This window comes from Mytilus trossulus, chromosome 3, assembly GCF_036588685.1.
Source record: "Mytilus trossulus isolate FHL-02 chromosome 3, PNRI_Mtr1.1.1.hap1, whole genome shotgun sequence".
Classification (NCBI taxonomy): Eukaryota; Metazoa; Mollusca; class Bivalvia; order Mytilida; family Mytilidae; genus Mytilus; species Mytilus trossulus.
The window spans coordinates 64,796,866-64,815,538 of NC_086375.1; the positions used below are offsets into that span (position 1 = coordinate 64,796,866).

At 31.2% G+C, this 18,673-nt stretch overlaps 1 protein-coding gene across 1 annotated transcript in view; it reads left to right on the plus strand.

Moving 5' to 3' along the window:
• LOC134712120 (inositol-tetrakisphosphate 1-kinase-like) overlaps positions 1-18,673 on the plus strand; it is a 38,680-nt gene that overhangs the window by 10,535 nt on the left and 9,472 nt on the right. Inside the window, exons 3-9 of the mRNA XM_063573291.1 lie at positions 4,271-4,396; positions 7,593-7,710; positions 8,318-8,416; positions 12,147-12,190; positions 12,670-12,829; positions 14,425-14,492; positions 18,461-18,629. Coding sequence (XP_063429361.1) covers positions 4,271-4,396; positions 7,593-7,710; positions 8,318-8,416; positions 12,147-12,190; positions 12,670-12,829; positions 14,425-14,492; positions 18,461-18,629 — 784 coding nt within the window. The remainder of the gene's footprint in view (positions 1-4,270; positions 4,397-7,592; positions 7,711-8,317; positions 8,417-12,146; positions 12,191-12,669; positions 12,830-14,424; positions 14,493-18,460; positions 18,630-18,673) is intronic.

The window sequence follows — 18,673 nt, forward strand, 5'->3', positions numbered from 1 at the left end:
ACGTTGAATGTAAATGATATGAAACTCCAAATTCTTACATTATTGGACAAGTAATTGACAAATCCTTACGGGAGTTGCCCCCCCTTTTTTTGGGCCAATCAATGCATTTGAATGGGGACATATAGTTGGAACCCCCCTTTGTCCTGGGTTGGGACCCCCTTTTTTTAAATGGCTGTATCCGCCCCTGCTAGTACACCACAGGCTTCTCAATTCTGGTATTATGATCTATTTTTATGAACTAAGTGAAAGCATAGAGCTGACCGAGTGCGAGATCTTTCTGGATAATCATTGAGGTCGTTTAAGCATCCCTTTCAGTAAACTTCCGTTAAATTCAAAAACAAATCTTTAAAATGCTATTGAAATGTATTAAAAGTCTGAACTCATTTCACCTCTCATTCCACTAAACATTAAATTACAGTTACAAGTGCCACAAAACTTTCCTGACCTTTTTTCTTTAACTGAATGATATATTCTACTCATTCACAATCTTGAATTGAGACTTGGGAATAAAACGTTACTTCAAAATTACATTTTTTTCTCTAATTTGAAATGATGCATACAGGCACAATAAAAGAAAACAAATGTTGCTATCTCTTCGAAATTGGAATTTGAAAAAGAAGAAATGACGTCTTATATTTTTTATCATACATGAATCATGTGTATTTGTACTTTCAATTTCAATTTGGTTCTAAATTTAGATTCAGTTTTCCCATAAATTTCAGACGGAATAGAAGACACCTGTATATTTTCTGCACATGTGGAAAAAGTTGAAAACTGGAAGTTGAATGACATAGTTTTTACTTATTCTAAGATAAATCTTTAGAGTGATCACTTTTTAGTTTACTATGAGTATTTTTTGGGGGCCTAATTTGTTAATTTTCGTCTTTGTTCTTCCCACTTGTAAGTGTTGCCCTAGATTAGTGGTCAAATTATATTCTCTTGGTATCGTCTTACTTTCTAAATGGATATAAAACATGTCCTAAAATTTTCATTTGCACAAAATACGAACATGTCAACGTTTTTTTAATCTAATAATTAATTTCACATGTCGTTCATTAATTGTTCGGTTACCTAAAACTTTATGTTGAGAACTGTGTGTTTTCGTTCAAATTACGGCTTTTAAAACGATATTGTTGGGTCAATTCAGGTTTCATTTTAATTAATTTGATATCAATAGAAGTAAAATCGTCACATGTTTATTTATTTATAATTCTGTTGTGAGGCGTTTTTATCTGTTGATATCATAAGTTTTACACGAAATGCCTTTCATGTCCCTCTAAAAAAAAAATCAACTGGTATTAAAATCAGGCTGCCGAAGAAACAATAGAATGCTTTGATTTCTAACTGGAGTAATTCAGATAATTTCTCATGATTAGGTTTTTTTAAGACACCACGGGCATGCTTGTTGGATTTATGATAGACCGCACGAAATATTTTCTCTTTTTTCGTATGTCCTTTCTTGGAGTAAGGGAGATAACTTGCGTAACTAACGTCGAACGTTATTAATCCCATATTCCGCTAGGGGCGTGCAATTACGTACACTTCGCCTTAAACAGATAAAAGCCTGAATTCTTCAAAAACAAATGTTTTCATATGGGTCTATAACAGTACCAAATGTTTTGGAGATATTGTCAAACTTATATGACTTTGTTACTTTTATGGTCTGAAAACATAAGGATAACCTTGGCCACCTATTAGGATTTAAAATGTTTTTTAAACCAAAATATGTTATGATTTAAATTGAACCCCTAGACACAAACATTTCTGGATCAGGGGTTGTAATTTAAGGTGAGGCTCACTTAGGACTTGTCATACAATTGAATAATGTACATATTTTTTGCTATCGTAAGTAAGACAACCAAATATGAGTCATCTATAAAGCATGAGATTTTGTAATTTATAGGTTATTTTCAATCTTGTGACTAATTAAATTAAAGATTATACAAGTACAAGATATTACTAGTAATTGATACACAATAACTATTGTACATTCATGAGCGAGTCATATTCTCTGATCATTTGTTCTTTTTAAGATAATGTCAGAAGCCTCCACCCAGCATGTCAGAGAACATAATTTAGTCAGATAGTATAATACATCATATTTAAATGCTTTTATGAAGTGCTACAGTAACAATGAGAGGTGCATAATTTAAGTCAGTATCTATATAGAGTGTTTTGTTGTTGAGTGAAGATCAAGGCCAGACAATCATCTTATTTTGGCAACAGTTGGTATAAATATCCACACTTTCTGCAAATTCAAGGTTTAAAAGGTGATGACCTATATCTATTTTTTAAGTTGATGATAGCATTTTAATATGTTTATCTATAAATAAGACAAATAACAAGTTCCTGTTATATTATTTTGATCACTTGACTTAATCATCTTTTATAAGGTTCTCTAATTAGTATACATAATACATAGGTATTAAATGACACTAAATTGGAATTTATAAATATATTTATTGATTTTTTTCGATCATAAGTAGTTTGTAGTAGATAGGTTTTGATCTTTAGTCATAGATCAGTAGTATATTTGGTCATATGACAAATAAAATTTATTATGGATACAAAGAATTTGTTATTCAGTTGATATAAAAACACACCAGAACAAACTAGATAACTCCAGTACAAGAATATGTAAATTGAATGTGCCTCTAACAGTACATGTAGCATGTCTGCTTTTTATGCTCCTCTGATAAAATTTGTCCTTGTACATAAATCAAATCAAATAGTTTATTGGTGAACATTCTAACATACATGACCTAGGAATGATTCAAATGGTGTTTACAAAAGACAATATAAAAATGAATACACATATTTTCTCACCAATCAGATATCGTTATTCATATTCTAATAATTACATTAGATGTAAGTTTCATTATAATACGTTATTCTGATTGGCTAACATGTTATTCCGTAAATAATTGCATCAGACAATAACATTTATCATGCATGATGACACGAGGTCCCACAAAAAAGTGCACAGGTGAATTAAATAAAACTGGATAAAAATCGTGTTTTCATGATTTTAGCTAAAAAAATGTAATTATAAGTATTGAATACTTCTTTTTGAAACTTTATAGGGTTGTAAAAGCGTTGACCGTGCGTACATTTTTAGAATGAAGCGCTTCCGCGTTTCATACAAAATGTACTTCGGTCAACGCTTTTACCACCCAATAAATTTACAAAAAGAAGCATTCAATTCTTAATTACAAAATAGAACAATAAGTTTGAATGAAATGTATCATTTATTCGCCACAACAAACATATATCAGTATCACTATTTTCAAAATGAAACTTTTTCTTGTTCAGACCTTTGTATTATATGTAATACAGAATAGTCACTGTAAAACGTAGATTACTGTTTATAATGTATTTCCTACATTCAACGAAAAGATAAAAGTTATATTCAACTCTATCCCTGTATAAAGAGGGCAAATTTCTTTTTTTAGCTGGTATAAATGATGAAAACTATGACTATTTCAGTCTTCACACTTAATAAAAAGTCCTAATGCATTGGCCTGTAAAATTTTTATCTACAAGTTAACAGAATTCAACTAATATTTAATTTTTTTGAAAAAACTGCGCTGACGGGCTTGTGGACTCAAAAGTTTATCATAAAGGCTGCCATTTTTAACCAGAGAGATACAGGGCTCTGCAGTAAATTGATAATCAACTCCTTGTATGAGTTAATGCCCTGGCCTTCAATCAACATTTCTTCCCAGGTTTTTTGTATGTTATATGTTTGGTTGTCTTGAGAATTAAAATGGTTGGATAGAAACTGTAAATAACTGAAATGAGCAATAAAATAGATTTTACTAAATAAATGAACGGAATGTAATTTTAATTGATCAACCTATAATGGAAGTCACTTTCCTTCAATGACATTTTTGTAATTTTTTTCCTCAATAATCTTGAAATGAAAACTATGATACATACAAGTAAATAGAATCAGCAAAACAAGATCTACAAGAAAATAAATGGAAGAAAATGGATGGTGTAATGTCCTTAAATGACTTGACTTTTATTTTAAAAAGGAATATTCTCTAAGTGAATCATTTACTTGATTTCATGCACATTTTTCATTTCATTTATCTATAAGTTTTTGTTAGAATAATACAAATGACAACCATGTTTCAAGGTACTTTGTTGAGGATTGAATGAAGAAGAAAAGTTTTCATTTCAGCTTTAATGATTGATTAGCTGCAACCAGAGTTCAAATGCGTAAATTTTACATTAAACTAAATATTATGGTCTTATATTACTTTAGTTTGATATAGACCAGCCACTAACAGAGCAGGGACCATTTGATTTGATTCTACATAAATGTACGGGGTTGATGGTAGCTGCCAAAGATGGGGACCTTACTGCTGAGTGTCAAATAAATAATATAAAGGTGGGTATGATTCAGTTTGTACAAAAGAAGTTATAGATAGAGATAGGACTAAAAGAGCTATGTCCCAATTATTCAGGTATAGAAATATTTGTGACAAATTTGAATGAAGAATTAACCAGTGATATTCAAATGTTTTTGAAAATAAAAAAATCCAACAATCAGGCCAACTGAAAACTTGCTTCTTGGTGCTGGATTTTCTGGCTGCATTGGGCTGTTTTCTGCTGTTCTGGTTGGGTTGTTGCCTCTTTGAAGAATTTCCTAATTCAATTCTCAATTCTAATGGTAATAACTACCAGTATCCATGGATATGTCTGGATTTAACAAGAAGTACATTACTGGAACTTATTTGTTTTGGATCAACTCTTTAAACAAAATAAATTGCATTGTTAACTGCAGCTATATTCCACTGTTTGTTTTAGTTTTAGAAATAAACAATCATCGACAAACATACATGTGAATAATTTAACTGACAATTGTTTAAAATGTAAATTGAATTTACAGGTTATCTGGGCATGTGAAATAAATTACCTTGAAACCATGCCAGTAACAAAATTAAGTGAAATGAGGTGTGCTTTTAAAACAAATGTAATAATAACTATAGGTACATGTATTGTGGCTGTTGTTATATTATTATAAAACCTACATTTATATAATTGATATACTGTTGATGCATTTATCAGTTTTATAATTAAGTGAATGATAATGTTTAATTTTTGAAAATTCATTTTGAGTTTCGAACAAAAATCCTCAGCTATATACATTTGATAGATTCATGACTGATAAGAACAGACCCTCAACGATTGATTTATGCCAATCAAAATTGAAAATTTCTTTTTCTTTTTGGAAAGTAATGATTATTTGTTGATTGGCATTTTGGCAAATATTTGGCATACTCCTAGAAATCAAGGGCAGGAAACCCAAGTTAATTATATTCTGTGTTTTATATGACACTGTCTGTCCAATGGTATCTTAGAAACACAATTAATTCTATTATTATGTCAAGTAAAAGAGAATCAGCCGAAATAATTTTAATTAACTAATATGTTTCCTTAAGCTTCAGTGAGTTTTAATTAAATGAATATGACAATTGCAACAATATAAATCAAAATTGTAAATAAATCATATATTAGGAGGTGTTTTTTTTATCAAGCTAATAGATAGTGGATCAATATATCATCTTCATTAGATGGTATTGACGGGATATATTTGTTTTTCTCCAATGTTAATTCCCTTAAGTAAATATGGAATAAAAATCTATGAATATATACACCAAAAACAAAGTTGGTTACCATATGAATAGTTTATACTAATCATAGCACTAGAAACAGAAACTTGTGTATCAACATTATATAGTATAGAAAAAAAATCTATAGATTATAAAATTGGAGATTTGATGATATAAAGACACATTTAAGAACTTTGTTTGCTGATTTTATGTGCTTGTACATGTAATAAAGGTCCAAAACAACATAAAAGTGAGAAGATGTGATATGATTGCCAAAGAGACAACTCTCCTCCAGAGATCAAATGGTGCAAAAGTTAACAACTATACATCCCCCTACAGCTTTAAATAATGGAGAATAATTTCAGTAGTGACCAATTTCACATCTAAATGGTATTGATGATTTGGTCGATGAGGAAGGTCATAGTTTGGAGCCCTGAGTATTTTATGTGGAGGATTTTGAAATTAATACAAGTACAAGTATTAGGTATATCTCTGTCAAGCATACATCAATGAGGAGCAAGAGTCTACTCGGAGACGGAATGTTTTTGTATGATTACATATCGTCCTGTGGGCCAACATCTGACACAGCTTGTCAGCCTACTTCATAACTCGTACGTTTGAAAGATTTCCCCTTGCATAGTGAACTTCCATTTATGCATCAAACCTAAAGTGAAAGACGTTTCAGTGTTTGCAACAGTTTTTGCTTCCATCATTTACTATTAATGTAAATACAAGTCACATTGTTATTTCCATTTCAAGGTCTCTTTCTATAAATATGTAGCTATTGAATAATGAAACATTTAAATCAATTGATTAACTTTTGAAATGCACATATTATAATAAGTTTGTCCAAAATTGGTAATATGTCTTTAAATCAATGTTGAAGTTCTGTTATAAAAGTAATTGGAATGTACTGTGATCATGTATTAGGTTTGTGATCATTACCATTGACATGATGTACAAAAGTTCCTACATAGGGAATACGCACACATATATTAAAAACATAAATTTGATAAAATTAAGAAAGATTTGTACACAATACCTTTAGATTTAAATGGCAAAAAAAGATAGAATGACATATCGTTTTCTTAATGAATTTCTTTTTGAAAAGCCTGTCTGTGAACCTAAATATAGAATATTGTTTACTCAACAGTATTTGAACATAACTTACACAAAGGCTATCAGCACTAACAATTATATATCAAAATTGGCTAGTGTCGTATAAAGTAGGAAAAAGATTGAAAATTATTTTCATTATTGTTAGGTTTTTAAAAGTTTGAATTGTCTACCTATTTATCACAAATTTGCTATGTATTTGACATGCATCATTTGTAAAAAGAATATGCACAAAAGTATTACTATATTGTGGGCAATGGTGAAACAAAGGAGTAGGTCTAATAAGAACCATTTTTGGCCCAAAAATATAGAAGTTTTACAAAATTGTTAAAATGTGAACTTTTAGTTATTTATTGCACAGTAGAATGCTTCTGCTACATAAATATAGTCTGTTTTTTACAATACAATGCCCATATAGTGGGTACATGTCCTAGCACCATTAAGTCATGCTTAATTACTGAAAACTTCACAATTCTATCATTTTAGTTAAATTTTAGACAGTTTTCGTGTAAAACCAAAGTGTGCATCCTTAATATTTAAATGTAAGTTGTATTTTATGATTATACATAACATATCTAATGGTTGAGGATGAATACGGATGGGGCCACTTTCATTTTTGACAAGTGTATAAAAAGTGGTCAAAATCTTTCATCTGATGAACCTGAAATTTGAGGCCAAAATTGGTCCTTACCGGACCTATTCCTTTATCCCTTGATTGGCTCAAGAGACTGCAAAAGTAATGTGGCCTAGTGTGTAATTATGTAAAAAAGAATTTTCAAGATAAAAAATGACTGTGATTTAGATATAAATTTTATTAAATTACTCTCTTACATTTACTTTTTTCCTTTTTGACAGGATTACATTGAGAAGAATCCCAGTTGTATAATAGTAGATAAGTTTGAGCATATAAATCACTTATTAGATAGAAATTACCAGTATCAGTTGTTACTACAGTGCCATTTATTAGATTCTGGTAAGTAACTTATAAGGAGGAAGTAGTGTAAGTGTTTGGAAGGATGTAGTCTATGGAGATGGAAGATTTGGGTGTAGGTGTATTGATATATATATGGTAGGAAAGGTGTATTAAGTGATATGGTATAGTGAATAAAAGTATGCATATCAGGGTTTTGTTCAATATTATAGCAGCTACGTAGGGCTACATAGATTTTGACTACTGAACATTACACTAGTCTAGCCACAAAATAAATCTAGGTAGACTAAAAAAAATCATGCTATCTAGAATATCCAAAATTGTGTCATTACTCATGACATCATTTTAATAGGCTAGCTGCAAAGCACATTGTTCAAAATCGATATCTAAGACATGGCGGCTATACTAGCTTCTATGATATTGAATGCCATATGAAGTGTGATATAAACCAATGACAATCAAGTTATATCCAATATTCGCATGAATTGAGGGTATCTGAATAGTTCCAAAACTTTTATTTTGCATGTTTGGTTAGATTAACAAAAGGTTTGCCAATACATTTTACTGTTATAACAAGCAAGCACACTGATCCTTTATTGGTAGTTAATTAACCCTTTCCATGATATTAATGAGTATGTTTTTGTTACAGATTCTCCTGTTTTTACCCCTTCCTTTGTAAATTTGACTACAGCTGATACACAGAGCAACATACACAAGTTAAGGGAAGCCAATGTTACCTATCCTTTTGGTAAGTCAGTAGTCTTGGTTATCATTTGGTCGACAAAAATAAGCTAAAAGGCTCTCATCATAGTCTCATGGTCATTTAGTGTTCTGTCTATATCAGAATTTTGTAAGCAAATGAGCCAGTATTTTATATTTGGCCATGTATATATGATTTACACTTCACTAATAAATTTTCTATTGTACTTGTAAGTTTAGAGATATGTTATACTGTATCAATTGTCCTTTGGTATAGGAGGCTGACATTGAGTGTGAGTTATGTCAAATGGTAAGATACCTGTCTGGGTCAAACCAAAGTCTTTCAATTCTGTACCAAGCACTCAGGATTTTGTAGTAAAAGTACTAATTTACAGACCCTTTTGGTTCATGGTTATAACAATGTGTCTGAATAGGTTAAAATATCATTCTGAGAACTGTTACTTTGCACTTTATAAGTTGGACTTAGCATGTCTGTCTAGTGAAAAGCAGAACATATATATCTAATTAAAAGGTTACAATGGAAATGACTATGCAATAAATATTTTCTGCTGGATACTAAACAGTGATGACCAGTAAAATTTCTATGTAGTAAACATGGTAATTGAAACGTTTTTTTTTCTGACATTCATGACATATTCAAGAAATTGGCATTTCAGTATGGCCTTACTGCTCCTTTTTAAATTTGAAAAATATTTTTCTCATATTTGATAACAATATTTTCTTTATAGGAAGAGCTAAATGGTTGTCTCACTTTGAATAGTTGAATGACCATAATTTTAAGTTTTAGTTGAAGTTTGAGGTTAACATTTAAATTTATTGAGATTGTTTAAGATTAAGCAAACTGGTAAATCACTGAGTACTGTTAGATATGACCCTTCCCAAGTTCATGTTAAATATCTTCTTTGACTAAGAAAAGAATCAACTTCACGAAAAAAGCTTTCAGCAAATATAAATGTTAGCTTAAGTGTAAAGAGACAATTTGACCCTGGCAAACAAGATGTCATCAGGCAGATTATTTAATATTTTTGCCAGAAATAGGCCAATTTTACTTACTTTTGGACCAATTGAAATCTTTCATGTATTTCCCAAATTAAAAACATATATTCTAATTCTGCAATTGAGGAGATTTGAAAACATTTGATTTTAAGGGAAAAATTTAACCCCTTAATTGTACCATCTCTATTTGGGCTTTAAAATTTATGATTGGAAAATAAAGGTAAACATTAAAATCATTTTGATAGTTGGGTGTGAAGGAGATGTAGGATCAACATAACTTCATTAAATGTCAGAAATGATTTCAGTATCATGGTTGAATGATAATGATTTAGTTTTTGTCAATATAAATTTAGGTTAGCATTCAGGTTTTAAATATGAAATGTGATATTAATGATTTTTATAAGAGTACATCAGTCAAGATGATAAATATTTTTAAGACGTAATTAAAAATTGTGATACAAATTCAATTTCTATGAAGGGGGCATTTAGTGTTACCCGTCTATCTGTACGTCCAAATTGGTTTCTGTTCTCTAACTTAGTTTGCCTCAACCAAATGTTATTGAACTTATATACAGTAGGTATACTTAATACCACAAATCACAGTTCAATTTTAAATTCTGGTGGCATCATTCTCACGTTATGCACCTTAATAACTTTATATACAAGCAAGGCATCATCTGTGTCCCATCAACACATTCCAACTTTATTTCTTTTCACTTTAATTTTATTTCTCATAAATTGTCGGTTTTATCTCATATCATTGAAATAAAATGTTAACCTTCAAAAATATAGAAAACAAAGCAATAAGTTATTGACCAACAATGTTTAGGAGTAACTATTTATAAAATGTCATATGAATAGACATTTTCATATCCAAGTCGGACCTTTTTAAATCAGTGCTTTGTATCATAGTAATTGAATACTTTATTCCAATTTCATGACACAGACATTGAATAACTAGAGCGTTACTTAAGTAACACTGCACTTGGGTCATACTAACAACTATACTGAAGCAATGAGGTTCAAGGTTTTACCAGTTGATCAGTTTGTATAGGTGAATTTAAATAACAATTGGGTAAAAAAAAATTGGCAATTAGTATCGAGAAAGAACAAAGCCTTTTGATTATGCACAGTAAAGAGGACAGGATTTTGTGAATTATACATTTATACAGATAGTTTAATTCCCTGCACACTCTATATACCATACTGTGTACTTAGACTATTTTTTTTACTTAATTTATTCAGGACAAAAGTGCAAAATTTTAGTGTGGGTGAACTACAAAAGTTGCTTTCTGTTTAGAGATAATGACTATAAATGTCACAAACCAATAAGTAAATATTCAAAATGTATTAATTTATACATGTTTGCCATTTAAATCCTGTCCTGTTATAAATCAATTGATGAATCAATAGTTTTAGGGGGTTTTAAATGCATAAGTGACATAGGTTATCTATATAAGTTATGCTAGAATGTAAGAGTGACATGCTTTATAGGTTATTTTCAAGTACACTTTTGAAAATCTCTTTGATTAATCTACAAAATTTAACAAATATTTATTATTTTTATTTTGTTTGAGGAATTCAATAAAGTTTACAGAACCCTGTTATATTATAAAATAAAAAAAAGCTTGGATTGAAAGTTTACATCTCTGAAACAGTGCCCAACATATTTACATTGTAACAAATAGGGGAAAAAAATAGACATCTAGATTTCAACATCTTCAACATAATTTTATACCCAGCATAGTATTTATCTAGGATTTTGATTGGTTAACGCACGTCGTTACAAAACTCATAGCCCCTGGGTGTTGCTAACCCATATCCAGGACGTTGCTAACCATTATCCCGGGGAACTTCAAGTAAGTTTTCCTTAGTTCTATGATTGCTCCTTGTGAAATATTGAATTTTGTAGATTATCCATGATGTTTGTAATTAAATATGTAATTCATTAAGGATTTAGTCCTGTTATGCTGATCATTTACACTCATTTCATTAAATGCATCACTTGACTGCCCCCATTTTCAAAGAATGGGACTACTGACCTAGCTATGCAAATGAGCCACGTTGACATCACACCATCTATGACTTAACTTTCACAACATTGAGTGCCAAATTTGACTCAATCCAGTTTCTCTGTCTATGTATAAAAATACTTCTTATATTTGACTACCTGTAGGGTTCTATCAAAGGAAGTACCCTACACCCTGTAAAAAATATGTAAAATTTCCAAATTTCAATAAAACTTTTTTAGATAAAGAAAAAAACGTTGTTTTCACGTTACACTTTGTACCCGAATATCCATAAAACCCGTCCGATTCGGACTAAGACCGGGGATAAATTTGTTACCTACATTTATATCTGTAGATATGGGTATTTTAACACCCTAAAGTACCCCAGTACACCATGAGGCGAAAGATAACTTATTATATCATATGTCTAGCTGTAAGTTTCCCAGAGTCTAAACAGTTTGTGAAGAAAGAACAACAAAACAGAGATCTTATTTTGAATTATATTCTAGTCTTCAATTTTGAAAATCCACATAGATTCATATGACCAACACAATCTCTTTAGAGCCTCTATTTTTTTTCTTTTCTTGAGAATGGGAAAATATTTTTCAACGTTTCTTAAAAATATTTGACAGATTATTATCATTTGTCTTCAGACTATAAAAAAACCTTTTTTTTTAAAACATCAAACATATGCAAGAATTTGAAAATTAAAAAACAACAACATTTATGCACAATTTACCTTTGTTTTTTCAGTATGCAAACCTATAGTTGCTCATGGGAAGAAAGAATCGCATCAGGTATAATACTATACTATTCTATATACCCTTTATAACAGAATACTTTTTTTATTTTAGTCTTTCTGAGATTCAAGCTTGAACACTGTAATACTTGATATGTTTATAAGTTAAACTGACTTAACTTCTTGAATTATCTGAGATTCAAGTTATTGGAGGTTGTGAGTAATATCATGTTTTTTCTGTTTCAACAGCACCTTGTCTTTCAACCCAGTATGTGAAAGAGAAGAAGTGTTTCCGTTTCCAATCCATCTGCATCGATAGTGCATGTTGTATTAAAAACTCACGGATTTCATAAGCACATATATATAGACTTTTAGTTTTTACATATGATGATCACAGAGATATTATACATGTATAAGGAAATAGTTGCAGAATGAAACAAATAGTTGTAGATGAATGTTTTCAACTTTTCTTTCTTGGATAAGTTATTTTTATAATTGAAATGAAATAAAACTTTTTAACATACTGTTTTCTTTCAGATGTCAATTATATTTGATGACTATGGTTTAACTGATATTCAGCCTCCATGTGTTGCCCAGTCTTTCATTAACCACAGTGCAGTTCTATATAAAGTTTTCATCATTGGTGATCAGCAGTTTATAGTTGAAAGACCATCAATCAAAAATTTGTTACCAAGGGGTAAGGTTTTAGTTAAGGTTAAATGTTCACACTTTTTACAACTATTTACAATGGGGCTGTAAATTAAGAAATAATTCATGGAAGTCATAGATTATTGGAAATTCACACATGGCCTGGGCCGTGATATTTGAATTTTATCCTGAGTGTTAGCGAGGGATAAAATTAACGAATATCACGACCCAGGCCATGTGTAAATTTTCAATAATCTATGGCTTCCATGAATTATTTCGATTCTAATAGGACAATATGATCATTAAAAAACTGAAGCGAGGGTGGGTAAAGCTGTGTGTGTGGCTGTTCTTGTTTACTCCCTGTCAGATAAAGCTCAAACATTCTAATAAATCTGTAGCTTGCATGGATTATTTTATTTCGTGAACAACCGCTAAAGTAAAAATATGTTTCATTCTCAAAACCAACAATTGTCATTTTGATACATGTTTTTCTCGTAAGCTACCATCAAATCCAAAGTTGACATTTCGTAACCAAGGAGCCGCCATGTTGACTTGCTGAAATCAGTAAATATGCGAATAATGCAATAGAATGGAAAATCAAACAAAACCTACCTTGATAATCAATTTTAATACAATAGTAAACAACATTTTAATGGTTCACTTAACAGAAAACTTTCAACTCTAGCGTTTTTATTTGTATGATGTCATGTTTTGAAATGACTTAAATGTGCCAAAAACATTAATAGACTTTTGCAGAATTTTATTTTATTTTTATTTTGTTGGTTTCTACGTCTACGAGGTCTTGTGCATCTCTTTGTTATGCATCCGAATAAGAAGAATAGTGATTTTGTCTTTTTTTAATTGCAATTTTTAAAACAATAAAATCAGCAAAGGGTTTGCAAATAGGTTTCAATACATGTGAATTTACGTGGGAAGTATATTGTAACAGCCATTATAATGTACACCACGGAGTCTGCGCTAAGTATAGATATATCGAGAATTTTATCACAGTGTTGTTTACAAAGCGAAAGAAGCATTGATAATACATACATGCCACACGTTTTCATCCTTACACCTTGCATTTGTCACTATCTATCCAAACATTGTATGGTTTATCTCATCTGGCCCTTTAAGCTATATGGCATCATATTTTTGTCACTGTTGTCAGCATTTATGAAAAGTTTATTTTGGTTGAAATATTAAACCTCTTTCTCAAGAATGGTTGAACTTATCTAAACCAAGCTTTAAAGATAAAGGTCTTCTCCAAATGTTACAACTTTGGTTCAGATAAGATTTTCCAAATAGCTGCCAGTAGAGGTCAGAGTTTACAGTGAAACTCTATTGAATATAGTATTTTGATTATTTTAAAGAAAAAATCAAGTAAAATTATTATTTAAAAATACTTCTTTTAAGGACCAATAAAAAGGGGCTTTAGGTGCCAGAAAAGGTAATTTGGGTATGAATATCTTGGAATCCATTAACAGAATTAAAATCTATTTTGAATTTTTGTGGTAAGAATTTGGTTTGTCACCACACTCTTAAACCTTAGAAATTAGTTTATTATTTTATAATCTTTATGTTTTTGAATTTTAGATTAAAAGGATTTGTTTATACCCTTTAAAAGTAGTATTTCTATATTTTTAGGCCAAGCTACAATTCACTTTGATAGTAATGATGTTTCAAAGCCAAACAGTTCCAGTTTTTTGACTGAAGTAAGAAAGAGAAGAAAGTTTTAACTATAAAAAACCCAGTAGATATAACATAGTAAACATGAATGTGAAAGCAACCATACTATACAATCATATCAAACAAGACATCTAAAGATCAACAGCATAGGGTATCAGTAATGAGCAGTATATAGTTAGACAGCTGATCAAAATAAACCACACATTTAATTTCATGTTAGAGACATTTAGTATCCAGAAGTCAAAAGATGTTTGAACAGAAACTTCAAGTAGGGATTTCTTATTTTCTTTGTTAAACATATCAATAATATCCTAATCTCACAATAATTTAAGAATATTTTTAATAAATTATGATAGTATTTCAGAAAAAAGTTCATTATAAACATAATTTTATACAGAGAATGTTAACTTTCTACTGGCTTCAACAAGGACCACTTCATATACTACTTAGTTCATTGAATCTCAATGATTCAACACAAATATTGCCAAGTTGTTTCTCATCACTTTTAAGTCATTAGTGAGTCCATCTTTAAATACTTCAACTTTGATATCTCAACATATGAAAATGAGAAGACTTGATATTATTGCCAATGAAACATCTCTCCTAGAGACCAAATGACTTAAGATTTAACAATGATAGGTTACCAAACAGCCTTCAAGGAAGAGCAAAACCCATACCTTATCATAATTTTGCATCAAATTCTTGGGGTTTTGAATAACCTTGGATTTCATTATATGACCAAACTTATAAACATATTCTAGTCCTTTATCAAATCTCCACTGAATTACTGCTATGTAATAATTCCCCAATGTATAGCTTATTAGTATGGAAGTATAGGATATGACCATGAGAACCTGTTTAGAAAGGTATTGAATACAAAATAGTATTTACACCTTTGCTGTACTTAATTGAATACAAATGTACATCACTTTCAATATCTTATCTAGATTATTGTGGATTCATTTCTTTTGGTGGATACCAATTTTCATGGATTGAGGAAAGCTTATATTTTTTATGGATATTTGATTTCGTGGTTTTTGTCGAGCCTGCAACTTTTGTTGCAGAAAGCTCGACATAGGAATAGTGATCCGGCGGCGGTGGCGGCATTAGCTCACTTCTTAAAAGTTTTATATTTTAGAAGGTGAAGACCTGGATGCTTCATACTTTGTATATAGATGCCTCATGTTTCAAACTTTCCGTCAGTCACATGTCCAATATCCAATGTCCTTGACCTCATTTTCATGGTTCAGTGACTACTTGAAAAAAAAGTAGTGATTTTTTGTAATGTTAAATTCTCTCTTATTAGCTCACCTGGCCCGAAGGGCCAAGTGAGCTTTTCTCATCACTTGGCGTCCGGCGTCCGTCGTCGTCGTCCGTCGTCGTCGTCGTCCTGCGTCCGGCGTTAACTTTTACAAAAATCTTCTCCTCTGAAACTACCGGGCCAAATTTAACCAAACTTGGCCACAATCATCATTGGGGTATCTAGTTTAAAAATTGTGTCCGGTGACCCCGCCAACCAACCAAGATGGCCGCCATGGCTATAAATAGAACATAGGGGTAAAATGCAGTTTTTGGCTTATAACTCAAAAACCAAAGCATTTAGGGCAAATCTGACATGGGGTAATATTGGTAATCAGGTTAAGATCTATCTGCCCTGAAATTTTCAGATGAATCTGACATTCCGTTGTTAGGTTGCTGCCCCTGAATTGGTAATTTTAAGGAAATTTTGTTGTTTTTGGTTATTATCTTGAATATTATTTCAGATAGAGATAAACTGTAAAAAGCAATAATGTTCAGCAAAGTAAGATCTACAAATAAGTCAACATGACCAAAATGATCAGTTGACCACTTTAGGAGTTATTGCCCTTTATAGTCAATTTTTAACCATTTTTCGTAAATCTTAGTAATCTTTTAGAAAAATCTTCTCCTCTGAAACTGCTGGGGCAAATTATTTGAAACTTGGCCACAATCATCATTGGGGTATCTAGTTTAAAAATTGTGTCCGGTGACCCCGCCAACTAACCAAGATGACTGCCATGGCTATAAATAGAACATAGGGGTAAAATGCAGTTTTTGGCTTATAACTCAAAAACCAAAGCATTTAGAGCAAATCTGACATGGGTAAAATTGTTAATCAGGTGAAGATCTATCTGCCCTGAAATTTTCAGATGAATTGGACAACCTGTTTTTGGGTTGCGGCCCCTGAATTGGTAATTTTAAGGAAACTTTGCTGTTTTTGGTTATTATATTGAATATTATTATAGATATAGGTAAACTGTAAACAGCAATAATGTTCAGCAAGGTCAGATTTACAAATAAGTCAACATGACCAAAATGGTCAGTTGACCTCTTTAGGAGTTATTGCCCTTTAAAGTCAATTTTTAACCATTTTTCGTAAATTTTATATATCTTTTACTAAAATCTTCTTCTCTGAAACTGCTGTGCCAAATTGATCCAAACTTGGCCACAATCATCTTTGTGGTTTCTTGTTTAAAAAATGTGTCTGGTGACCTGGCCATCAAACCAAGATGGCCACCACGGCTAAAAATAGAACATAGGGGTAAAATGCAGTTTTTGGCTTATAACTCAAAAACCAAATAATTTAGAGAAAATCTGACATGAAGAAAAATTGTTAATCAGGTCAAGATCTATCTGGCCTGAAATTTTCAGATGAATTGGACAACCTGTTTTTGGGTTGCGGCCCCTGAATTGGTAATTTTAAGGAAATTTTGCTGTTTTATATTGAATATTATTATAGATATAGGTAAACTGTAAACAGCAATAATGTTCAGCAAAGTAAGATCTACAAATAAGTCAACATGAACGAAATGGTCAATTGACCCCTGTAGGAGTTATTGACCTTTGTAGTCAATTTTCAATCTGCTTCCTTTGTTTAATATTCACATAGACCAAGGTGAGCGACACAGGCTCTTTAGAGCCTCTAGTTATTAGTAATTGGATAACTATATATTTGGTATGTGCATACCTTACAAGGTCCTCATGCCCGTCAGACAGTTTTCACTTGACCTCGACCTCATTTCATGGATCAGTGAACAAGGTTAAGTTTTGGTGGTCAAGTCCATATTTCAGATACTATCAGCAATAGGTCTAGTATATTTGGTGTATGGAAGGACTGTAAGGTGTACATGTCCAACTGGCAGGTGTCATCTGACCTTGACCTCCTTTTCATGGTTCAGTGGTTATAGTTAAGTTTTTGTGTTTTGTTCTGTTTTTCTTATACTATATGCAATAGGTCTACTATAGTTGGTGTATGGAATGAATGTAAGGTGTACATGTCTAGCTGACAGGTGTCATCTGACCTTGACCTCATCTTCATGGTTCAGTGGTCAAAGTTAAGTTTTTGAGTTTTGGTCTATTTTTCTAATACTTTATGCATTAGGTCAACTATATTTGGTGTATGGAAATATTTTATAATCTATATGTCTGTTATGCAGGTTTTATTTTACCTTGACCTCATTTTCACGGTCCATTGCTAAGTGTTAAGTGTTTGTGTTTTGGTCTGTTTATCTTAATTTATAAGCAATAAGTCAACTATATTTGTTGTATTGAAGAATTGTTAGCTGTACATGTTTGCCTGGCATGGTTCACCTGACCTTGACTTCATTTTCATGGTTCATTGATCAATGTTTCCTTTTCTTGGTTAATGTTGAGTTTATGTGACAGTTGTAATAAAGCTTTATATTTGGTCTATCAACATAATATCAATGACTTATAAAGAAGGCTAGACATTTCAGTGTGTGCACTCTTGTGCTAAAGTATGCAAACAAACCTAGAGAAAGTGTTTTAGTGTTGAATATTTAAATTTGTAGTTAACCTGATACCATGAAATTTGATATCCCTAGAATAATAAGGATTCAACAGGGAGTTACCATGATCCTTGAAAGTCTGTGCCGTACATTGAATGCCAATGTTATGCATGTGCAGATTGTTTAATATCATAGAATTTCTCTAAATGTGACAAAATATCTTTCAGTTGGACCAAGAAGATGTCAGTAAAATTCCATTTACTCCTGATTATGAAAGATTAAGAGAAACAGGTCTTATAATACAGCGACAGCTAAAAATGGATTTATTTGGAATTGATGTTATAGTTGATTGTGATAGTGGGAGATATGCTGTGATAGACATAAATGCATTTCCAGGTTAGAAGATACATTTTTATTACAGCAGTTTTTACTCACCTAGC